The sequence below is a fragment of the Lontra canadensis genome, unplaced genomic scaffold (genome assembly GCF_010015895.1).
Source record: "Lontra canadensis isolate GAN:19392208 unplaced genomic scaffold, GSC_riverotter_1.0 scaffold66, whole genome shotgun sequence".
Classification (NCBI taxonomy): Eukaryota; Metazoa; Chordata; class Mammalia; order Carnivora; family Mustelidae; genus Lontra; species Lontra canadensis.
This window is the reverse complement of record NW_022631060.1, coordinates 9,696,566-9,721,215: the sequence shown is the minus strand read 5'-3', so window position 1 is coordinate 9,721,215 and position 24,650 is coordinate 9,696,566. Positions and strand designations below refer to the sequence as shown.

Here is a 24,650-nt window from a genome sequence, read left to right as displayed (position 1 = left end):
GCTCTCCTCGGCCTTTCCCTTTCATCTCTTTCCAGGAAAGAGTTCAAACGGGATTTATAGACCCCTTTGAGACAAACACAGTGTGGTCCTGGCCCCCAGCAGGCCCATCATGAACCGGACACTTCCATCCTCCCCCAGGCCGTGGAGGCCCCCCGCCCTGCATGGTGTCCTGGGACCTGCAGCCCGGCCAGCGCACTGACCACCGGCACGCACGGCTGTGGTGGCCCAGTCTTCACTCCGGTGACTTTCTTTGGAACCCCGGTGTCTCCCCCCCTTTCCTGCGGCCACCTTGTGACAGCAGCGTCCCTCCACACCTAGAACCGGTGCCCATCCAGCCCTCTCCTCACTTGCTAAGACGGAAGCCAGCCTCCCCCATCTTGTATAGTCACAGGGAAGACTTTCTCCAGAATATTCGTCGGCTCCTCTGTTTACCACACTCACGTTATGGGTCTCTTAACCCTCCCATCATGCTTAAATATTTTGAAATGAAAATAACACACGCGTGTGTACATATGTTTACTCTAAAGCTTCTACAAGATACTCTTAAATAGAACCCTCCACCTGAAGAGTGTGCGTCCCAAACTTGGGTCAAGCCCCAGACTGCCATCCGGCATGCTCTCCAGGAGGAGAATCCGTCTGAAGGAACTTCTACTTTCTTCTTCATACATCTCTGTGTTTCTGTCTTGTTTGCTTTTGGTTGTGTTTGTTTTGGGGTTTTTTTTGTTGTTGTTGTTTTGTTTTTTTACAATGAGCCTATATTTTTACAATCAGGGAATACACATGATTATTTTCATTTTAGAAATTACAAAAATAAAAAGCACTAGGCTGCGAGCTGTCCCCACCAGTGGGGGAGGGGGGGAGCCCTGCATGGGAGTCCGGCGGCAGGACCCCCCCGAGTCCTGCCGGTGCCCCAGTGACTAAAGCCTCTCCGAGGGACGCCAGGACAGGCCCACTGCGTGCTGAACCCCACTTGGGTCTGCCCTCGGTCCCAGCAGAGGGCAGACCCAAAGCATATTGTTGTTGTCATTACTATTTTGCAGTTACATGACGTTTTTTAAAAGCCGGGGGTATTTTTTCAGCCATCTTCATGAGGTCCTTCTCACCCTGCCTGTGAGACAGGCTGGCATTCGCGGGCCATGCAGCAGGCTAGCCAAGGCTCAGAGAGGTAAAAAAAACCCAGCGCGGGTCACACAGCGACACGGTTTCCCAGGCGAGAAGGGAGGTCAACGTCGAGGCTCCAGCCCCAGGTCGCCTCGCAGAGCTGTGAATGCTACATCATGTCTCAGCCCCCACTGGGCTTTTATTTGGATTTAGGAATTTGGGGCTGGGGGTGGATTTGGGAAAAGAGAAGAAAATGCACGAATATGATAACAGAAGAAAGGAGAGGAATTCGGAACCGGGCCCAAGAGACGGAGGAGGGGGCCTGCAGGGGGACTGGCCCAGTGCTCGGTGCGCGTGGAGGGCCGGACAAGGGAGACAGCAACCTCGAGGAGCATGTCCAGTCTAGGGGGTGCCCCAAAAGGAGGGGATAGTCCCCAGAGGCCGCCTAGGCCTCTCTGAAATGTAAGAGGTTCCGGAGGCGGCTTTGGTCATGAACCCCAATCACCGAGCCCACCCCAGCCCCAACTCTTGAATGAACTAGGCTGCCTGCCGGAGGCCTGGAGAGGGCAGCACACTATTGGGCACCTCAGGTCTCCGGGCAGGAGGCCCAAGATGGAAGCCCAGTGTTATACACAGAACTATGTGCCCCAGAATTCCCACCTTGGGGTCCTAACACCCAGTATCTCAGAATGTGACCTCATTTAGAGAGAGGACCTTTAAAGAGGAAATTAAGGTAAAATGGGGTCACCGGGGTGTCCCTGAGCCAGTGTGACTGGGGTCCTTACCAGAAGAGGGGATCAGGACACAGACACGCACAGAGGTACACAGGGAGAGCACGGACGTCCACACACGAGGAGAGAGGCCTTGGGACCTGGCCCCACCAGCCCCTCCATCTCAGACTTCCAGCCTCCAGGACCAGGGGCAGTAGATTCTGCTGTGTGAGCCATTTGGTGTGTGGGACTGTGTCACAGTAGCCCCAGGAGACTACCGTACCCAGTGTCCACCCAACCACAGCTAGACAGGGGGAGGGAGGACCTGTGTCCAGACCCATGCAGCCAGGGCAGACAAAGGGACCACATCCCAGGCCTCCCAACAGAAACCCCACCCACACCCAAGCTTCCAGACCTTTTCTGATTCAGGAAGCTGCCTCCCAGCTGGCCTCCTTTAGAAGCACCATCTCAGCACCCAGGGACACATCCTGAAACTAGGGAGTCCCCCAAAATGCCATTTCCCAAGACCGAGACGAAAAAGCCATGTGCAGAGCCAAGGGCTGTGTATCCCTAATGCTAATCGGGGCCAGTGGGACTTTGGGTCTGTCTGGGTGGCTGGCTGCAAGGTTCTGTGCCCTGGAGAATCAGGGCCCGGCTGGAGGGCCAAGCCCGGCTCGGGGCTGGGCCTCCCTCCCACCCACCGGGGTCTTCATTAGCAGCCGCATTCAGTCCAGCTGGAGTCAGCTGATTAGCCCATTCTAGCAGCACTGGGAGTCCCCATATCTCCCCCCCCCCCACATGTTCAATTAAATTTTGCTTTTGTGCCAGAGAGGCCTCTGATGTGAACGTTTCTGGGGAGTTTCTCCGTGTTTCTTTATGTCCTCCAAACCAAAGTCAGCCACCAAGTTTCAGAAAACACCGTCCTGGATTGGAGTGGGTAAGAGGACAGAAAAACACCAACACAAAACAAAAGCGGGAGAAACAAAAGGGAAAGGGCTGGCGGCCCGGCCTTTCTGCAGAACCCTCCCGCGAGGGGACAATTCATTCCAAGTGAAACGTTTCCATTGTGCGGTGTTCGCGACGCGCTTGTCGTGTTGGGCAGAAATGCAAATCCCCCTTTTTCCTTTGATTCAAATATTTAAATTTTCAAATATATATGCTGTGACAATGAATGGCAGCTGACCTCACTTACTTTCATAGAAGAAATGCGGAAGCCATGGGGGCGGCTAATCTCGCCAGCAGTGGCCCCCACGGTCCTGGGGGGGCAGGGGAATAATCCTTTTATTCAGACATTTGGCTTAAAAGAATAACAAGGGGAAAAAGCTGGGACATAATTGCATTGCATGGAAAACAGAGCAAGATTTCTCTCTCTCTCTCTCTCAAATGTGCCTTCTCTTTTCCTTCCTCCAAGATTGAGGCTCATGGCCAGAAGCTATTTTCTTGGTAAAGAAATCGGGAGGTTGTTCCTTCCCGATTATCCCCACTCCCCCCACCCCCACCGGTTCACTCACTCAGTCTTCTCCCTCAGAAGACCTAGGGTGTGTTCGGCCCAGCCTGGCTCCCCCTGGGCCTGGGTAACCAGACATCCGCAAGCACAGCCTCCTTCTAGCTCCTGTGGGGTGGGGAGGGCTCGAGGTCCCAACAGAGCCAGCCCTTGGTCCGCGGAGACACTCTTCCCACTTCCCCGGGGCGCTGGGAGCACCTGAAACCAGGCCTCCGACGCTTGTTGGAGGAGGGGATGCCCAGTGGAGGAGGGGACGGAGGAGGACGACCCCTCCCTGGCCAGGCAGGGCCAGCGTCTGCCACGATGGCTGTTGCTAAGTCCCTCTCCTGGGCCCAGGGCTCCCCAAGGACCCCAGCCCAGCCCATCAGCAAGGCTGGGTCTTTAATATTTAAAGAGCTCTCCCGGACATTTCAAGAACTCCCTGACACGATTTTCTGTGATGCGTGTGCTGTCGGGACATCTGTCTTCTATACCTAATAAAGTCGCCCCGATTCCGAATGAACTCCTCGGCCCGGCTTTGAACCCGGGCTCACATATGCTGGGTAATTAGCCGGCTATCTCTTGGAGTTAAATGATTTTTTTTCTCGCCTTTCGCATCCATAATAGAGGGGACAGAGCTGCGATTGTTCGCTGTTGCGGGACCTTCTGCGCCTGAATGAGCGGGGGCTGCTGTGTGGACGCGGATTTGCCATATGGTTGCGCGAAGCCGGGAAGAATGGGCCCCTGTGTGTGCGCCCGGGACGCAGCGGCGCGGGCCGTGCCAGCGAGGCGAGCCGGGTGCCCGACGGCGCAGGAGGAGCGGGCGCCACGGCCAAGGGCGCACCGTCGGCGCGCGGGGTCCCTGCAGGCCGAGCAGGCGGGATGTGCGCAGGCACGGACGCCGGACGCACGGGCCCTGCTCCCAAGGCCGGGCGCACGGAGGCCGCGGGGACGGACGCACCGACGGCGCACGGACCGCGGGCCCGCGCCGCCCGGTACCATCGCGCCCGTGCAGGGCTCGGGCCGCCGCGGGGGCCGGCACTGCGGCTGCGGCGGCCCCATTGTGAGCCCGGCGGGACAATGGGCGGCCTGAGGAGGCACCTGCTCGCCTGAAAGGCCCATAAATCGCCGCCGCGTCCAGCTGCCTTCCCGCCCCTCCCCGCGGACCCGCGGGCCCATCAGCCGCGGCCGGAGGGGGAGGCTCCGCCCGCCGCCCCGCGTCCGCCGTCAGTGCGGCCCGGCCCGGGACCGCGGGGCACCGCTTCGCTCCCTCCCGCACGCGTGCAGCTGCGGCCCTCCGCAGAGGCCTGCGCCCCAGGGCTGCTGGCCCGGCAGGTGGCCGGTACCGTCCTGCGCGGTCCCTCCTGCAGGGCGCCCACGCAGCCACGCACCCAGCCCACCCGCCCTCCGGGCTCAGGGTGCCCACTCCTAGTGCCTTTGAACCAAATCCTTGAACTTTTGAACCTCAGCCTGGACTGCTGCTGCTGCTTCTAGTGTCGGGAGCCGAGGAAAGCGCCCTCTGGTCCCCCAGCCGGGAGAAAACAGCTCCACTCCGCCCAGAGTGATGCTCTCAGCTCCACTGGGCCACATAAGGCCAGGCCCAGTTGGGGACCTGTCAACCCTTAAAAGCAGGGACTGACACTTTGCCGATCCCCACAGCCAGCAGCCCCCAGCCCCGGAGCACTTCCTAGCCACTGCCCCTCTCCAAGGACGGGCTCTCAGCTGGAACGGAGGGACACTCTCAGGAGCCTCGATTTGCAGCTGTAGCCCAATGCTTACACGAGCACCCAGCACCAGCCTCCCCTGATCAGGGAGAAAACCAGCTTGAAGCTGTGCTCACCTTCCTGGACCCCAGCTGGGGGTGGGTGTGGTGAGGCCAGTCCTGGGCAAGCCTTTCCCAACACACACACTGGTCTGAGTCCAGGCTTTGGGCTGACCACTAACTCCCCCACTTCATCTGCTGGAGCCTGTATCTCCCCCCATGTTACTGTGAACGTCTTTGGTGGCCGCAAATCTCTTTCCTCAGGAGGTGGATAGGCAGAAAGCGGTCAGGAGCTACAGCAGGGTCTGCGTTCCAACTGGGGGACACTCGGATACAGCAGCAGAAAAGGCTCACTGGGTGCCCAGCCCGCAGAGTCAGGGAGCAGGGCCTCACTGCAGAGGTGGGCAGTAGAGATGGGCCTGGCCCTGAAGGTGTGGGGTGACTCCTGGCTGTGGATGAGGGTGTGAGGCCAGGTTCTCCCTCTAGGGCAGTGTCCCCTCAGGTGGACAGGCACTGCCTCCCTCTCCATGGAGGGGGCTGGACGCAGACTCCTGGACGTGTCCCGGCACCAGGGCGCTCTGGGGGTATCTGCACATGTGGGCACACGGATCAGCTGGTGTTTCCTTCCGGGAAAAGGCGTGCATTCAGCTTCCAGGTCTTTGGCTGGTGGCCCGCAGGCATGTCCCCCGAGCACGCGTCCCTGACCCTGGACAACCTAGCTGGCTGGGGTGGCTCCTGGGTGCCAGGCGGTGGGGCACGCCCAGAGGGCTCCACCTGCTTCTGGGGTCTCTCTGGGAGGGGTGCTCGCTCCCGGCAGGTTGCAGGCTCTGTGGATTTTCATCTTCTAGTGCCATCGCCTCCCACCTCTCCCCTCCCCACCCCTCCCCAGTAAAGGGCTGCATCCTTCCCATTCCCTCCCTTCTCCATGACATATTAGAAGAATGTTTTCCATTTCCTTTGATGTCTTTTACAAGTTGCATCTCATTTCCTGCTTGGGCATTTCTGACCCCGAGTGACTTCTACCAGCCAGGCTGCGAGGCTTCTCTCCTCCTCGAGGCCCCGCCCTGACGCCGGTTCTCCTTCCTCCCGTGCAACCGCCCAGCGCCTCCGTTTCCTCCCACCTTCCCCACCTTCTCCCGGGGGCCTCTGAGGGGCGGCCCCACCGGCCTGAGCCCAAGGTTCCCCGAAAGGCGCCTCCCTGGGATGCCGGTCTCTCCCCAGAAACTGGCACAGATTGGCCTCCCCAAGGCCCCCCCCCCCGTGCCGCACTCCCCCGACGGGGGTCCCCTTTGAGCCCGCGGCCTCCGTTCCCCTTGCCTCCCTGATGGGGTGAGCTGGGGGGCCGGAGAGGGGGGTGCGGGCAGCCAGCCCGGGGCTCAGGGAGGGGCAAGAGCCGGCAGGATGGGGACAGGAGGCGGGTCCCTAAGTGGCTCCTGGAGCCCCCAAAGCGGCAGGTGAAAACTAAAAAAGCCAACCCCCCCCCAGAAGAGCCCTGGAAAGAAAAACAAACAGAACTGAAATGGTGCCTTTCTCTGTCCCTCTCTCCCGCTCTCTCCCCTCTTCCCTCCTTCCCTCCCTTGCCCTCCTTTATCCTTCCTTCCTTCCCTCCCTCCCTTCTCCCTCCTTTTCTCTTCTCTTCCCTTCTGTTCTCTCTCTCCCTCTCTCCTTCTCTATCTCATTCAGACACAGGGCTCTGGGCTTCAAGCTCCAGCAGCACCAATGGGAATGTCTCCACGGCCGGCTGGGAACCAGGTGCTGTCGCGCAGATCACAGCCCCTGCCCTCTGGGGTATAACGGACCCAAAAGAGATCTCCTGGCACCGGAGAGCAGTGGCTGAGGAAACTTTGCCCCAGACAGCAGAGAAGACAGACACTTGCCTTTGTCTCAGCCCATAGCTAGACTCCCACAAGGACCGGAGCCCGGCAGTGGTGTGGCCGAGGCTGTGGGTCAGGCGCTCTGGCCCCGCCTGCTGGGAGCGCTGCCGGGGAGAGCAGCGCCTGACCCACCTAGCTTCCATCAGTGGACAGCAGGTGACAGGCGGACTCCCTTTGGCCTCTGCCGTCCCAGCTCTGCCATCGTGGCTAGTTCTCAGGACCAAGAGTGAAGTGCCCAGCTTGGGTATTAACTATGTGACCATCAAAACAAAAGCCCAGGAGCTCTGAGGTGCAGGGCTCCCTCCCACTAGAGGGACCAGTGAGGTCTTCTGAGCCTGAATCCAGGAGGGCCACAGAGTGGGGTCCACGCTAGCCACAGAGGGGTGCATATTTCAAACTAGCAAGACCCGAAGAATGTTGAGCAAGACAGGCCTCGGGGGCCCCCGTCCTTTTTTCCTGGAGGGGAAACTGAGGCCCAGAGAGAGGAGGGGCTCATCCTTTGCTTCCCTCCCCACGGAAGGAACACCCCACCCTGGAGAGGCCAGCGGGGGCCGGGGTCAGAGCCCAGCAAGGAGGAGCAGATCCGGAATGGAAGATGATCAGGGAGACGGCCAGTGCTGGTCACGACCCCTACCCGCGCCCCTGACACCCCCCACACCGCTGCTTCCCTGCCCCTGCTGCCCACCCACAATGAGCTGGGCAGGCCCCCTGGAGTCCCTGAGGCAGAGTTGGCACAAACTCCCTGCCGGTTCTCTATGTCGGCCCAACCCAGCCATCCTGACCCCAGCCCCTGACCACGGGTCCCCAAGACCACCTGATGATTGCCTCACTGCACCCTAGGAGCCCCTCTGAGAAGTAGCCGCAGGGAGGTGGCACTTTCAAGGGGAAGGGAGACGGTCTGTACCCGCACGTGCACCACCTGTGTGACCCCGTTGTGCCCCTAAAGTCCAGGCCGTGCTGCTGAGCGGCCACCTGTCGGCTCTGCAGACGTGCCTTCTGCCGTTGGTCTGCGCACGATGGCGTATCTGTGTGACGCTTCCATGCTTATGCAATCGTGGCCACCAGAGATGGGTCAGTGGCTCAAAAGAAGTCCCAAAAAGCAGCCTCAGGCTGACCTGCCGGGGCTCCAGGGCAACCATGGCACGGCCTCCACGCTCAGGGGCTGTCCACCCTGGGCGGCGCGCACAGAAGCAGCCAGGAAGCCGGGAGGCCCTCCGGGCAGTGATGACTGTCTGCAGTGAGCCATTGCCGGACGGGCCCCCTGCGAGGGGTCTCGAGAAACCCGGCATGACCTGAGGTCGGCAACGGATCTGTGTCACTTTCAGACGAAGCTTGGGGCTCTCCCTGGAAGCCGACAGTGGTCTTCCGGAATAGGGTGGAAAGGCGCGGCTCCAGGACAAGGCTGGTGGGCAGCGCGAGGAAGGCAGGGAAGGGTGCACGGCCGCCTCGGTGCCGCAGGTCCAGGCTGCACCTGGGGGTACAGACCTGTTCCCGGGGAAAGGCAAGATTTGCCTGTGGGAGGACACAGGGTCTGGGATCCAGCTGGAAAAAAAAAAAAAAAAAAAGTTCAAAGCTGGAGGGAGGAGAGAAGTCAACGAGATTAGGGAAATGCTAGGGACCGGCAGCACTGGCCGGCGCACACAGGGACCCCCGCCCCACGCTGTTCCACGGACTCTGTGCGTGCGGACGGGCTCCCGCAAGCGTCCTCTGAAGGAGGAGCGATGACACCGTAACTGCTGTTCAGTGAGCTCCAGACTGGCTACAGAGTTAGTGAGAAGAGAGCACGTAAATGTGTGTGTGTGCTGTGCAAAGTATGCAGTATATGTGTGTGTTACACAGTACATGTGTGTGTGATGCACGGGGTGAGTGTGATGACCGGTGTGTGTGCACGCGTGTGCCTCATATATGCAATACAGGAACATATATTCAGAGCGTGACTCATAGGCACCCACACGTGTATATAAACCCACGCACACACAGTAAAAGGATGTACAAGGGCTTCTCAGGTGCAGTGGCGGGTCCGGGTCCATGGTCTCGGCGAGGAGGGGTCCCTGCTGTCCCGCACCTGGGCCTGCCCCGGACTGCACCAGCTCTGATGTCTGAGCAAAACACCGCTCTGCTGCTGGCCAGCTCAAACCCAGGAAGCACTCCGTGGCCTGCCCGCCTGTGTCTGACCGAAAATCCACACGAAAGGAAACCAAGGTTGTTTTAAGTCGAGGTAATCGTTGGTTCCTGAGTCCTGAAGTAAACCCCCGGCCTGTGCTGGGCACAGGCCACCAGCGCCGGGTATGCCAGGAGGGGCGTGGTGGCCAAGGTGGCCTTAAACTCAGTGGGCAAAGCAGGACAGGGTACCTGCCTGTGGGTCCCAGGCGATCTCGGGAAGTCTCCGGCTTCGCTGGACGAGGCCGAGGTGCCGTCTCTCGACAGAGGCTGGGTGGGGTCAGCCGCTGCCGCTCCTGTGCGGCTCCCAGGACAGTGGCCTCTGCATCCAGCAGCCACGCTGTGAGGAAGCCCAAGGTGGCCCGCGGAGAAACCCCGGGAGGAGGAGCAGAGCCCCCCACCCCACCGCTGCCACGGCCGATCCACAAGACCAGGCGTGGGAGTGAACCAGCTGGGAAGTTGACCCCCCAACTCCGACCTAACCCCCCAGCTGATGCCGGAAGCCCCACTGCCTACCAGTGCTTCCCAAATTCCTGACTCAGAACGTCACAGGTGTAAACAAGACCGTTGTTTGAAACCGCAAAGCGCCGGGATCACTTTTACTTGGCAAGAGCTCATTGGAACAGGTGTCCTCAGGCCAATGGAAGAGAAGGGGCCGGACGCCCGTGCTCACCTGACTTCACGCTCCAGGCGTCGGGGGCACAGGTGCGGTCACGCTGTGGGGCTCCCTGGCGCAGAAGCCGCCCAAAGAGGACCCCACCCCTTCAAGGGCTTCCAGACAAAAGCTGAGATCAAAGCACATGCTCCTCGGGCCACCGCAGCCTTTCCATTTTGTATTTCAGGGAGCACATCTCAGTGATATGGTCTGTGGCTCCAGCGCCCCAAAACACTCGCTCCGGGGCTTAAATACACCGGGAAGTGCGGCAGGGCCTTCCCAGCGTGCCCGTGCACACACAGCTCCAACTTTGCATCTGGGCCCGAGGTCCAAAGTGGACGTTTTTCTTCCTTCGTCAAAGAAAAAAAATAGAATTACTGGACGCATGTGTGTGTCCATATACATGTCTCTTCTGTGTGTGTCGTGTGTCTGTGTAGATCTATTTGTCTGTGCATCTGTCTGTGTGCACACGTGTGTGCATCTGTCTGCGTCTGTGCATGCGTCTGTGTCTGAGTCTGTGCATCTGTGCATGAGGCTTCGTCAGGGATGTTCGGGAACACCCCTGCGGGGGAGGGAAGGGGTGGGGTGGGGGGAAGTCAGATGAGACAGGGTTCTCAGCCCATGGCACTGGGCACCCTGGGGCGGTCGCTCAGAGCCGTGTGCTCCAGGCAAGGGACCAGGCTTTGTCCCCCACATCCACCAGTGGTTGCAGGTAGGGGGCCGGTGGAAGGGGTCATGACTCCGGCCAAGGCAGCCTGGAGAAAACTGCACCTGAGCCATCGACCTCCAAGCCTTCTGCAGAGGCGCAGCGATGCCTCAGGCCCGCCGGTGATGTGTTCGGTCCACGCCGTGGCTTGTGGACATCAGCCTGGCTTCCAGAGCCCAAGCCCCGCACAGCCCAGCCACACCATGTGGTGGTGGGGGACAGAGGTGGGTGGCCACATGGGGTTTCATTTACTCAGAAGCTTGTTACCAATTCTGCTACCCCAGGAAGCCCAGGGTGACTCATCCCCGCAGGGGGCAGGAACACATGTCCCCGCACACATCGAGGCAGGCAGAATTAGGGTCCCTGTCACATCAGCCGTGCAAATGCACCACGTGCCACGCACCCACGTTCAGGCCCTCCGCCCGGCCACTCTCTGCCTCGCCTCCCGGACACAGTTTAATGCACAAACACTACAGAACAGAAGACAGCCCAAGGGGACGGGGAGTCCTGCCGAGCTCTGAGATCCAGCCTCCAGCCCTTCAACGAGATGGTACAGAGCCAGCACCCGGCGGACCCCAGACGCGGCGCCCACCGCATCTCTGGATAATCTCTGGACATGTGTCCAGCATCCAGGACAACCCGACAATTCCACCGGGCCCTTGTGCCGCTCCTGGAGACCTGAAACGGTGGGCTGGGATCTCCCAAGAAGCTGTCTCTGCCAACTCCGTGGGCCGCGTGCCGTATAACAAACATCTCCACGGCGGACGCCACCTGCAGACTCTGGCCATTCCCCCGTCCCCGTCCCGCAGGCTGCGGCCGGGCTGCCCTGCTCGTCTCGGGAAGGTGCAGCCTGGTGGGGCCCTGCGGGACCACCGCACGCCGCAACCCCAGCTCTACAACTTTCTGGAAAAGGCAGAACTAGGGAGACGGTACAGAGGTCGGGGGTTGTCAGGGGTTGGGGCGCAGAGGGCTTTAGGGTAGGGACCCCACTCCATGTGACCCTGTGGTGGTGGACATGCGTCATCACGTGTCTGTCTGAACCCACAGGATGCACACCACCAAGAGTGACCTCTTACATAAAATATCGATTTTAGTTAATAATGGCATCTACGTTTATTTTTAAGAAACAGTGCTCTTGGGTGTGAGGGCAAGCTGAGTCCCGGCTGGCGACGAGGCCAGTGGCTCCGAATGTCTGAACGTCCCATCATCACCTGTGAGCGCTAACACCTCCTTGGCAGGGTTGAGAACTAAACATGCATCCTGGGGTCCACAGGCCTGGTGAGAAGGGACTGGGGGCAGGGAAGAGCCTGGATGACAGTTTAAGTCCAAAAAAGGGGGGCCCTGTCTCTGCTGTCCAGTTCTCTGTAAAGGCTTCCTCAGCTCTGAGAACGAGCCGCCTTCGCACTTACGGGAGCCCCCCATCCCCCTCCTGTGTTCCCACACCCCCTCCAGCCTACCTGCTGGTCCTGCAAGTCCTGCTTGCCAGTCCAGCTCCGCTCTCTGGACCCCACCTCACACCCCAGCCCCTCTGGCCCATTACTCCATGAGCACTCCTGACCTCTGGGCCTTTGCACTGGCCATGCCCTCTGCCCAGAACTCCTCTCCCAGCAAATCCTCATGGCATGTGGCCCTCAGGTCAAATTCAGACGTCCCCTGCTGGGGGGCTGACACGACCTGCTTTAAACAGTAGCCCCCCACCCTCAGTCCTGACACAGGGGCACAGCTTTGCTTACCAGTGACAGTGCCACCTCTGCTGTCACTCACTCAGCACGTCTCAGCATGTCACGTCCCACTATAAAGACAGCTCCTGGGAGCAGGGACTGACTGGGTCCCTCTCATTCACCGCCCTGTCCCACGTGCCCAGAATGGTGTGTGGCATGCTGGAGGCCCTTGGAATCGTTGCCGAACGGGGACCTCTGCCCAGATGGCCGCCGGAGCCCCTCATGACCCTTGCCTCCCTCCCCACCCAGCAGCCTCAGCACCTTGTCAGCCCAGGGGCTCCCCACTGCCTAGAGATAAAATCCAACCTTTGACCTCAGCCCATCAGACCCAGGAGGGTCCAGAAGACCAGAGGAAAAGGACAAGGAGTGGGCAGGCCAGGCAGCCACACCCCAAAAGGCACCATTATGGGAAATACTGTTTCAACCGCGTGTGGGCGTGGGGAGCCCAACACCCAGCAGCAGGCCAGGCCAACCGAGGGCCACAAAGCCAGAAGAGACCCCCAAGCAGCCCTTTCGCCCCGCTCTCCAGCCTCATTCAGACACTCCGGCTCAGACACGCGCGCTGCCCCACCCTGCGCAGAGGGCGCCCACCCTTCCCGCTGCTCCCCTGGGCACCGCTGCCCAGGAGCGGCCGGTTCCCAGCCTCCGCCTGGCTGGCTGCTCCGTCTGTCTTCCCAGCCTGGCCCGCAGGCAGCTGCCCCGCGGCTAGAGCCCAGCACAGGGCCCGGCGTGCGGCGCGTGCCCAGTCAGCGTCCGGGGGAGCCCGCGGAAGACACATTGCCTAAGCCCCTGACGTTCGCCGCACGCCTGCTGTGTGTGTCCAGCGCAGCCCCCCACGCTCTGTGTGTGTGAGCTCACACTCCCTTCCTGCGGCCCGGGGAGCCTTCCGAAGGACAGGCTCGTACAATACAGCCCTGCTGAGGTCAGTGACTTGCCCTCTGACAGCTGGCTCCGTGCCTCAGTTTCCTCCTCAGACAAATGGGGAACGTGGCAAGGCTGCGTGGATGGGTGGGATCTTGCTGAACTGTGCTCAGCTTGTGCCATTAGGGCCCCAGGACTGGTTGTCCTTGTTGTGGCTGCATCATCGTCATCATCATCATGGGTCCCCCGGGGAGCTGGGGCCAGCCCCTGACTGTGGGCACACACACCCCACATGTCTGCTGGCTCCCAGGTGCTCTGGGCTTGGGCAGGGCCGGGGGCTCTGGAGAGGGAAGGGCCCGTCCTGGCAGCAGGGCACGTGCCCCTTCTCTGCAACACGAGCACAGATGAGGAGAGAGCTGGAGGTCACCAGATGTCATCGTGTCCATGATATCTTCATATGATGACCACCAGGCACCAAAGGCAGGAAACAGAGGCCCATCAGGGGAAAGAAGGGTTTGCCGGAGCCAGGTGTGCCAGGGTCACACAGGTGACTCCAATGCAGTGCTTTTTCCCTGCGGAGGGCAACCTCTGGGTATCTGCTCCCAGCTCCTGCTGGGGGACGGGGGCATCATCTCTAGAAATGATAGCATTGCTCGCCTTTCCATCGGGAAATAGCCCTCGCCCTGCTTTGGGGAAAGCTGTCCAGCCGACAGCAGGAAGCAGGGAGGGACAGGTGGGCCGCACCCCTGGCACAGTTGTGCTTGGGGACTGTGAGCTTTGGGGAAAGCGCAGGGGACTCTTCTGGGTGCCAGGCCTAGCAGCCCCCCACCCCCGCTCATGCCTCAACTGCCATCTTCCTTCCTGTGTACCCGGTGGTGCTAACCCGGGTGGGTGTGAGGCAGGCTCCCTCCCCACAGAAGAGGCTTGAAGCCTGATGTCAGGTCTATGCAGGCCTAATTCCCAGGTTGTAATCAGACTCATACCAAGCTGGAGGGGGCTGCCCCCTGCCCCGGACTCTCACTGCTGGTGTATTTCTCAGTGACCTGTCCAGCCCCATGTCCCTCTCCCAGGCCCTTTTAGGCGCTTGGTGGGGAGGTGAAGTTAATGACAAGGCCAGATGAAACTTCAGACTTAAGGGTTGTGCCCAGCATTTGTCCCTGAGCCATGGGGACGCTCAGTGTCACCTACAGTCCCAAAACGGTTAACTTAAATATACCCCTGTTCCCCTGCTTCTCCTGGCCCAAGGCACCGGCACAAACACTGCCGCTGCCAGTCTGGGCCACCTCACGTCATCCTCACGTCATCCTCACGTCATCCCTTCCATTGTAAGTCGTAATTTTCAGAGGTTTATAGGTCAGCTATAAACAAATAAAATAAAATAAACCTCCTCTTTTCGACTGAAAGGGAGTCCTTTGAAACCAGAAGGCTGGTGGGTCCGCGCGGGTGGATCCGACTTCCAGTTGCGTTCCTCCGCAGTGGAGCCCACCCCGCCCTAGCCCGACCTGGCCCCAGGCGCCTCCCCTCCCCACTCCTCCCTCGCAGGCCTTTGGGCTGCCCCTCCCCCATTGCGAGCTCAAGCAGGCCCAGAACCCGTCAGGGGTTCTTCTGACCCGACCCCGGTGGACCCCGACCCACGAAGCTGGGAACCCCGGAGCCACTGGGGCTCCACCGTGTGCCAGGCTCGAACAGTTGAGAGCCCTGGTCCCCAGGCGCAGGACGCAGTAGTCAGAGTGGGGGCGGGGGTGGGGCGTTGGCCCAGCCCCCGCAAGTGTCCACCTGAGCCCCATGGGGCATCAGCCCAGGGCGCCTGGAGTGTGGGTGGCTTCCCTGGAGCAGGGGAAGCAGTGAGCCCCCCTCTCCCCAGTCTCCAGGTTCGGCGCACAGCCCCGCACGAGGGGGGCGGGGGAAGGAGTGTCAGAGAGGGCGGGGCCGCTCATCCCTAAGTTAGGGGCCTGCAGCAGGTGGTGGTGGGCCTACCCTAGCCAGAGAAAGTCCCTGTCACTTTGGGGCGGATGGCCTAGAAAGAAGCTGGGCTGCCCTCTGTGTCCACTGTCCTATCTCCCTAACTTCCGAGGGGTGCCCCAGAAGGAGGCTGGAGGCAGTTCACGCACACACGGAGCTGACTTGCAGCGTTTTTCGGCCTCTTTATTTAGAACCCGGCGGACGAGGGGCCGGGGCAGTGGTGCAGACGGCTCAGGAACCATGTTAACAAATTTGTCTTCAAGTTTAAAATAATCATAATAATAAAGAGAGACAGCGAAAGCGCGAAGAGAACTGCTAGCTAGATGGGCATGTACGGCGGCTACAGCTTGGGAGCGACCCCTCCCCCCAGAGTCCGCTATAAAAATAAATTTACATTTGTCGATGACCAGATGCGGTGACGTGCCTTTGGCATAACCAATAACCGAGCTACCGCGTGGCAGAGCGGCCCACGCCTCGACATAAATAGAAAATATAAGTTAGTATAACTTTAAAAACTTTTTGTACAAATATACATGTTTTTTTCTTTTTTCCTTTTTTTTTCTTTTTTCATTTTTTTGCACTGAGTTTCAGCAGAGATTAAACATTTTATATAAATGACTCTTAAAGCTTTACACCTTGGGACCAGTGTACTCCTCGTGCAGAATACATTTAGATATAAAAGACGTTATTAATACATTGCACAGTTTTTTTTTTTTTTTTAAATTTTAAACACGAAACCGAACGCTGCTCGGTGGCAGCTGCCGCCGGTTGCTGCTACATGGACGGTCCCAGCCGAGGCCCCGCGCTCCTGTCCTGTCCGCTGCCCCGCGGGCTCTCTCAGGGCTCTTTACGCGCGACGCTGCGGGAGAGAGGCGCGGTCAGCGACAACAGACAGACAGAGTGGCCGCGAGGACCCCGCGGGGCGACCCCTCCCCGCCCAGCGTGCGCGGGGCCGTACCCACCTCATCGCAGCCGCTTGCGCGGGGTCTGCTCCGCCGAGCCGACGGCTGGAGCGGCGCCAGGGGCGGCGCATCCCGCGGGAACCTCGTTCGACGCCTTGGCCTCGGGCGCGGGTCTCTTGCGCTTGGCGAAGAAATCTGCGGGCGACAGCGAGCGCAGCCGGTCAGGGCGGGGTCGGCAGGGGAACCCAAGAGGGGGCCGGGGGTGGGGGCGCCGTCCCCGCCCGCGCCGAGGTCCGCGGCGGGTCAGCTTTGTTTACGTCGCCCGCGCAATGTGCTGTGTAAGCATTTCTCCTTGTCCCGCGGCCAAGCCCCCCGGGGCTGCCGCCGCACTTAACCCCCTCCGCGCCGCGCCCGCCGCGCCCGCCGCGCCCGGGGAGGGGCTCCCGCGGCCAGAGCGGGGATCGCGCGCCCAGGGGGCCCAAGCGTGCGCTCCCCCGTCCCTCCCGCGCCCGCCGCTCGGGAGCACAACAGCGGGGCGGGACGGGGTGCGGGCACGGCCGCGCCCTGCGCGCTGCTGGCCCTTTAATGCCACGGGAGGAGGCGGGGACCAAGTGAGGCCCCCGAGGCCGGGGGAGCCCGGCCGGCCGGACAAAGCAGGGCCGGGCCGGGCCGGGGCGGGGCCGCGCGGGACTCACCGGAGATGAGAGGCCCGGGCAGCTTCTTGATCGCGGCGCCTCCCGCGGCAGCGGTGGTGGCAACAGCCCCGCCGGCGGCGGCGGCGGCGGCGCCACCGGCGGCAGCGGCAGTGCCCGGCGCGGGGCGCCCCGAAATCCCTGAGTGCAGCGGCTCGGCCAGGGGCTCCTGGCTGCGCGGCGGCGGGACCGCCTCCTGCTCATCGCTCTCCTGCGGCGCCACGGCTGGGGCCGGGGCGGGAGACACCACCGGGCCGCCGGACGGCGGCGCCGGCGCCTCCCCGAGGCCGTCGAGGGGCTCCTCGGCCGGCGGCGCGGGGGGCGGGCTATCGCCTGCGCCCTCCGGGCGGGGCCGGGGCGCCAGGAGCAGGCGGCAGCGTCCCACCTGCACCGTCTCGCGGTAGAAGGCGGGCACGGAGTCGCTGTCCACCTCGGTCCACTGCAGACGTCCGGGGCCGCGCAGTGGCACGTCCTGCTGGAAGTTGTAGTCCCAGCGGCGCTGGTCCTCGGCACTCAGCTCGGCCAGGCGGATCTGCAGCTCCCGGCTCAGCTCCTCGTGGTCCACCGGCCCGAAGAGGCTGCGGCAGGCGCTGGTGCGCGCGAACAGGGGAAAGGTGCGGCGGGCGACAAGGCGCTCCATTGCCAAGGCGCTGCGGAGACACACGTCCAGCCTGGCCCCGGGCAGCGCGGGCCAGGGCCACGGGAGAGGAGAGGAGAGGAGGAGGAGGAGGAGGAGGAGGAGAGGAGAGGAGGGCGGAGGCCGGGCGCAGGGGAGACCCCGCGCGCTCGGAGTCCGCATTGGCAAAGGGACGCGGCGGGAGGGCGGCGCGGCGGCTACCTGGCTGTCGGGCCCCGGGCTGCTCCTGAGTGTCGCTCGCGGTGTCGTCCGGCCGCGGCCGCGCCCCCTCGGTGCCTGTCCTCGCCCGCTCAGCTCGTTCGGGCCTGGTTGGCACCTACCGAGCGCAGAGCACTTGGCCTGTGGAACGCCCAGCCCTCGCGCGCCCCTTTATACGCGAGGGTCGCACCCCCCCCCCCCGCGGGGGCCCCGCCGCGATTAGCATAATGTAGTATTTTCAGTTTCAACAACACCGCGGCGATTGGCCCGCGGCCGCTCTGCCCCCGCCCCGCCGGCCGCCCGGCCCCCGCGCGCCGCCCATTGGCCGCGTGCACACACCCACCCGAGGGCGGGGCGGGGCGCGCGGGCCGATTGGCGGGGCGCGGGGCGCGCGGCCGCGGGCGGGGGGCGGCGAGCGGGGCGGGGCCCGAGTTAAAGGGCGCTGCGGGCGGTAACGTGACACCGCGGCGCCCCGCCCCCTCGCCCCATCCCCCCCCGCCCCCCTCCGGCTCCTTTGTCTGCTGGCGGGGGCTGCGAGGCGGCGGCGGCGGTAGCGCGGGCGCCCCCTCGGCCGGCGCGCCCTCCTCGGCGCGGCAGGGCCCGGCGTCCGGCCGGTTCCGACTCGACCCCCGGGGGCGCCGGCCCCGCCGCCCGCGCTCGCCATTGGGCCTCCAGCGCCAGCTGACCGGGCTTGAACCCGCCGCGGGCATCCCGTCCCCGGCTGGAGCGAGACGGGGTCTTCGGCTGCCCCCGCGCGGCCTGCGGCGTCCGAGGCTGGCGTCCCTGGCGGGGTTCCGCGCACCTGGAGCCCTGACACACCTGCTGGCCTTAAGGCCGTCGAACCACTGTCCCCCCGCCCCCGCTGGGGCGAAGTCTCGAGACATCTTGGAGAGCCGGCCCTCGGCCCCTGGAGTCCTGGGCTCTTGGGGCCTGCCCAGCCCTGCTCAGTGGATGGGAAACAGACGGAGCCCATCCAGGTTCTGCCCACCACGCCGCGGACCAGGTGCCCGGCACCTCTCAGGCTTCGGCGGGGCCCTCTGGGCTTGGGCCACAATAGGCCAGAGGTCTGATTGCCCGCACTGTCTGGAGGCTGTTCTTCTGGGGGGGGTTGGCTACTGGACAGGGCACTAGAGGCTTCTGCAGGGAGTGGGCCTGGCCCTGCTCAGCGTAGGGCTTTGACTGAGAATACTGGTTCTCTGGGCAGACACACCCCCATCACACAGCACACCCGCAGGTGGGAGCTGGGGCTGAGCGGTGGGCAGCCGGACTTCTACCCGTCCCGCCGTCTGGGAGGGCTAGCACCCCCTCATCATGCCCAGTAAATGTTGTTTGTTGGGAGAAAACACACCCTGAGGATGATGGGACATGCAAGCCAGAGAGCCCTACTCCATCTGTCAGGGGACCGGGAAGGACCTGCCAGGACCCACACCCCTTCTCCCCCACAGGCCTGGCCTTGCCCCAGCCCCACGTCCTCCCAGGGCGGCTCTCATCCCAGCGGGGTCAGGCCATGGGCAAATATTGCTTTCTGCAGCTTTCCCTTTGGCCCAGCCTGTTATGGGGCAGGGAGCCTAGGAAATGCCTCCAGCCACCCCCCCCCCACACCAGCACCACCCCCCAAGCTAAGAGCAGCCCTGGGCTGGGGGGTCAGGAGGGTCAGGCACCTGTTGGAGGGTTCAGCCGAGCCCTGAGCTGTCGTGAGCCCCTGTCCCAGGTGAGTCCATGAGCCCAGCTAGATAAATAAGGCTGACTAGACCCCAGCCAGGGCCAGGTGGGTTCCAGGACTCCCCAGGGGTGGGACAGTGTGATAGTGTGCAAATGTGTCCTGGAGGAGGTATCCTGGGTCCGGGGCAGTTGAAGGTCAGAGTGAGGGGATGAGGCCAATGGGAGTGGGCATTGGCGCAGGGGTGGGCAAGGAGGGCAGAGCAGCGTGCTGGGGTCTTGATGGCAGGACCAAGGTGGTGGTTCATGATGGGTTTTTATTCCGTGTGCGCTGCATTCCTCATTTCCCACAAGCATGGGGGTGTTACAATTTTGTATCGTCAGGAATGTAAAGAGGAACTGGGAAAGGTCCCCCAGCTCTGTGGCCCCCTCACACCAGGCTGACGTCACCTGGCCTGGGGCTAAAAGGAGGCCAGGGAGCCCAGTGGTGTTGGTGCCAAGGTCTTACCAGCTTCCCCAGTGCCACAGCCGCAGTGACCCCAAAATGTGGAACCAGGTGGCCTCCAGGATTTCCCCAGAGGTCCGATGCCCTCACTCCAGCTGTCCAGGAGGGCAGGCTGGGGAAGCAGCCCATCCCCAGCCCAGATTCGGTCTCCAAGCGGCTCCCTTCCTTGAGGAAGGGTGCCACCCCACTCCCAGCCCCCGCTGCAGACCCTGGGGGGAGCCCGAGCTCCCCTCCCCAGCAGGGACTGCCTGGTACTGTGAACACCTGCCTGCCCTCGGAGGTGGGTGCCAGGAGGTGCTTCGGAAAGGAGCAGAAGCCAAGCCTGCACCAGCAACTCCCCATCCCTCCATGCGACCCCACCTTCCCCAGCAGTGTCCCTGGAGGGGGCTGGGCCTTAGAGGGCCATTCCCACTACTTTTGGTGCCCACCCTGACGCCTCCGTGGGGACCAGCTGAGCTCAGACAGGTGGGTCCAACACCCCCTCCAGGGACAGGCCTAATGGATTGTGATATTGAGTCCTACCTCCAAGGACTGAGAGCGGCAGCCCCGCACCTCGTGTCACACAGTGTGGCAACAGCTGCCGTCTTCACCGGGCCACCGGGAGCGGCTTCTCCTGCACCCTTGCTGGGCCTCACCTACCCTGCCTGGAAGGGAGGGGGATGGAGCTGAGGGCAGGAGCCCGGGAAGCCACCAGGGCCACACAGCGGGGGAGGGAGCGAGTTTGACTCACCCTCCTCCCACTGCCTGGCTTTCTCCCTATCTTCCCTCGGGGCTTTCTGCTTCTCTTGCTTTCTGCTTCTCTTTCTCCGAGGGCCATGGGGACACCTCCCCTCCTGGACTTGTTAGGGCAGGGAGGTGACCTTCTCTGAGTATGTGACCCTGAATCCAGTGAAGGATGGTACCCGTTCGCTTACTGACCTGCTGGTCCCAACAGTGGAGCTGGGTCCCTTCCCCCCAGCCAGGGACAGACCTGGGGGGGACAGATGACGAGCTGGGGGCTGGGAGTCAGAGAGAAGGCCCAGGCCTCCACCCAAGGAGCCCCCCAAGCGTGCAAACATCTGTCCGAGTACAATAGCCAAGCCCTACTTTTGCAATTAAAAATATATCCGCAGCAGAAAAAGGAAACAAAAGGAAAATGTTTGTACTCTGTGTTGCTGCAGACAGCAGAACCAGAGAGGGGGTGCTGGCCCCCGGGGGACCAGCAACCCAAATCCTGCCTGCACAGGATCGGGGGGGGCCCGGGAAGCACCGGCCCCCCGCTGGCTTCTCCAGCATGCCACCACCCCGTCCAGCTGTCTAGCCAAGGAGCGACCAAGCAAAAGCTGACCGATCAGCGCAAAGACCACGTTCCCAGCCCCTCGGGACCTGGGGAGCCACGGGGCCACTGCTGGCCACGAACAAAAGAGCTGAAGGGCACCCACTACCTCCAGCCCGGGGCCCATCCAAACCAGCGAAGCCATCCTGCCCTTCCCGTCCCCACTCCGCCAGCCGGACGGGGTGGCCGCGGGGCCGTCCAGGGAGGGACTCTGGGGACAGAGAGCCCCCTGGCTGGCGGAAACGGTGAATGGCCACAGGGAGCGGAGCCACAAGCTCCCTCTGCGTGGCACCAGGCCCAGTGGAGTGAGGAACGGATGTTTGTTGCCCACTACCACGCAGGGGTTTGTCCGTTCCAGCCGCCACCGCTGCCCACCGGACTCCCCTGCGGGGCACGGGCCTGTTTGGGGTGTCATTTTCTGGGTGGGGAGACAGGGCCCATTCTGGGCAGATTGAAGAACCTGGTCCAGCCCCCGGGGGTTAAGGCAGCTAATCCCATAACCCAGGGCCTTGGGTTGTTTCCCTGGCAGTGCCACCCGTGCTGAGGGAGTGGGACCCTTTTGCAGTCCAGGAAACTGAGGCTCGAGGGGGAGACACTCTTGCCCGAGCCGCAGAGCAGGGCGGGCTGGGAAGCGCCGTCCTCAGCCACGTGCTGCCGCCTGGTGGCTGACTTCCACGCCAGGGGTTCCAGGGCTCCCTCCTTCTGGGGAGCCGCTTGGAGCTGTTTCTGGAAGCCCAGGAGGGCAGCCTGGGGCCTGGGGCCTGCCCCTGGTGTGCTCCCAGGGACCCTGCAAGGGACGTCTGTCTGCAGGCCTCCGGGACTGCCCTGCGGCGCCGGGGGACATTCCCCAGGCCGACAGCACCAGCCACCTTGAGCCCGCCCTGCACCGGGCTCAGCAACTTGCCTCGCTTAACCCTTCCAAGAACCCCTACAGGCCGCTTGATGCCTGTTTTGCAAGGGGAGAACCCGAGGTTCAGAGAGGTTGAGCCACCTCTCCCGCTCGGGGACAGCAGACCCGAGCCTCTCCCCGGCCCTGAGCACCCCCCACTGGACTTCCACGAGGGGCCGATGAGCATGAAAGCATGAGAGGAAAGAGAGCGAGTCTCAGGGTTAACCTCGGTCCCCCAAACGTGGAGCCAGAGCTGGCCATCTGCGGGGCCTGCGGCCCTGTCCCTGGAGGGCGGCCCCCGCAGGCACCTCCCATCGGGGAGGGGACCCAGCTCTTGCCCAGCCCAGTCTGCCCTCTCCTGTGTAGATCTTGGCCTGTCCACTGGGTACCCCACCAGGGCAAAGGCCCAGGGCCCCGTCCACTCCCCACCCCTCCCCCGCAGCCCCGGGCAGGGCCAGCCCTGGGCCCCCACAATGCAGCCCCACACAGTGGGCCCGGACAGGACCGGCCAGACCCCTCAGGAAGGGAAGACGGCTGCCCCGCAGAGCCTCACCTTCTCCTCCAGGAGATGAGGCCTGGAGGCCCCGAGGAGAGTGGAGAGTTACCGATTAACTAGCCGGCCTCCAGCAACAGGCCGCCAGCCCAGCTCTGAGCTGGGGCTGGCGGGAGGGGGCGCTTTCCTAGCGCACTTGGCCCAGGGCCCAGCGCCGGAGCAGCGAGAACCTTCCTCCCCGCACCGACTTCCCGCGCTCGGCTCGCCCCGCCCCTAGCCCCCCCAGGACGGGCTGTTCTCGGGGCGGCTGCCAGGCACGTCCTCCGCAGGTGCCGGCCTCCCTCCGGTGACGCGTCCACATGCCGCACGACGGGAATCCAAAGCTCAGATTACAGGGGCCGCCTTGTGCTCCTGTCTGGGCCGGGCTGGGGGTCCTCACTCCCCGGGAATTAGCAGGAGGGGCTGGGCAGGCCCTGGGGGAGGCGTGGAGGGAGCAGGGAACAGCCCTGGACATGAGGGCGCCGCAGCCCAGTCCCCACAACGGGCCAGGGGCCCCTTCCCCTCAGACTCTCAAGCTGAGACTCTGCCTGTCCTCCTCGCTTGTCCGGACCGGTCCTGTCCCAGCACTGACCGTCCCAGGAGGTCCTTGACCGTGGGCTCTCCTAGGCTTCAGACAGACCCTCCAGGGCTGGGGAGGGTTTCCAGAGTGGGGGGCAGGCACGCAACCCTGTGGCCAGCTCAGAGCCCCACCAGGCCTCCCTCCTCCCCTGCGCCCACAGGACACAGAGGAGGCCGGTCCCTGGGACTCAGAGGCTCACTCTCCCAAAAAAAGACCAGGAAAAATGAATGTGGGTGAGCTGGTGCCCCCCCAGTCTCCTCAAGCTAGTGGGGACCCCATGAGTCAGCATCTGCTGTCCACAGGGTTGCAGGGGACCAGCTCCCACCCTGCTTCCAACACACCCATACCGTGTTCCTAGAAGAGCCTGAAAGCCAGGGAGGAGACGCAGAGGCCCATGTGTGCACCCCCATCCCGCCCCGGGCAGGGCAAGAGACAGGAGCCCACATGCCCGCGGGGCCCCGGGGTGTTGGGGGGGGCCTTGGGCCTCAGGGGAGCGAGCAGGACATGCCATGTGCCGGGCACAGCAGTGTATGAGCTCGCTGCTCCCGTGACAGCCCTTAGCAGGCCCCCAGAGCGAGTTGGGGTGGGCCATGGCCAGGGAAGGAGAGCCTTCCCCCTTCGTCCATCACCGCACTCCCCCACCCCTCCCCCCAGCTGGGTGTCAAAGGTGAGCACTGGTCAGTAGAGACAGAGGCCAGCAGGTAGAAGTGTCCCAGCCCTGGCCAGTCCTCCCCAGTGTCCCGCAGGCCACACAGAGTAGGGGCTCAACAGAAGGGACGCCTGTCTCCCGCCTCCCTCGATGGCCCAGGCATGGTTTGAGGGTCTGCTGAAGGCTCGGAGGGGACAGTCCCTGAGCCCCAAGGCGGCCAGCCGCAGGCCCTGGGGCGAAAAGCTGGGTGCCTGCTGCCCCCTGGTGTCCACAGATGGCATTGCATCCAGGAGCCCGCCCACCTGCCCCCAGGCTGGGGACTGGGAGAGCCTAGGGGGACCCCAGAGCCGCCCTCAGACCCCACATTGGTCCCTCGCCTTGGGGAGGACTTGGGCAAGGGTATTTCTCTCCGAGGCCACAAGTCTCAAGTCTAAATAGGGGAGGGGGTGCTGCCCAATGTGGCCAGTCAGAGCTGTGCCGGGGGAAGCCTCTTAAAAAAAAACCCATCACCCCTAGGTGTTTGCAGAGGGCTGCCACCCTCACACGCACACATGACTTCTCCTGTCTCCGGTGGGTAGGGGACCAGGGGTCAAGGAGCAGGGAGAGGAAGGGGAGTAGCCCCCAGGCTAAAGACCACAGTGAGGACTGGCCCCTCCCGGCCCTCCCCTGCTGCTGCTCAGCCCCCTCCCCTTGCTCCTCTTCCTCCTCCTGCCCTGTGCCCCTCATCACCCTCTGCCTCCCCTCCCTCCATTAGTGCTGCTGGTCACAGCCCCAGGCCGTCAAGAGCCTTGCGTCCAGCGTGGTCCTCCCCAGTCCGGTGGGCCCGTCTTGGGGCCTGAATGGCCACCTGCGGACACTCTCCCACGGTGCCTCTGGTCATCAAGAACAACCCGGCTCCAGCTGCTTCTCGCAACTGTGCCCACTGAACCAGGAACCGTAACTTCATCTCTGTGCTGGGTGCCTGGGCCTGGCCGGGGGAGCAGCAGACAGGAAAGCAAGCCCCAAGAGAAGAGTGTGCCCCACAGGCTCGGCCGGCTGCCCCCCGAGATCAGCGTGCAGCTGAAGGGAGCCCCGTGGGCCAGCAGGGAAGGCCTGGG

The 24,650-nt window shown here is 63.0% G+C and overlaps 1 protein-coding gene across 1 annotated transcript; it reads right to left on the bottom strand.

Moving 5' to 3' along the window:
* Positions 1–15,153: 15,153 nt before the first annotated feature.
* CDKN1C (cyclin dependent kinase inhibitor 1C) lies at positions 15,154–17,750 on the bottom strand. The gene is made up of 4 exons (XM_032879755.1): positions 17,428–17,750; positions 16,593–17,239; positions 15,958–16,092; positions 15,154–15,854 (listed from the first exon to the last, which is right to left on the bottom strand). The coding sequence occupies exons 2-3, from the start codon at positions 17,227–17,229 to the stop codon at positions 15,959–15,961; spliced, it is 771 nt and encodes a 256-aa protein (XP_032735646.1). The 5' UTR covers positions 17,230–17,239; positions 17,428–17,750; the 3' UTR covers positions 15,154–15,854; position 15,958.
* Positions 17,751–24,650: the final 6,900 nt, after the last annotated feature.

Bases quoted from the DNA above. Each gene is read 5' to 3' on its own strand.
- CDKN1C (XM_032879755.1), bottom strand. From the start codon at position 17,229: ATGGAGCGCCTTGTCGCCCGCCGCACCTTTCCCCTGTTCGCGCGCACC. The intron at 16,093-16,592 runs GTGAGTCCCGCG...TGTCGCCCGCAG, and splicing joins GCCCGGGCCTCTCATCTCCG to ATTTCTTCGCCAAGCGCAAG.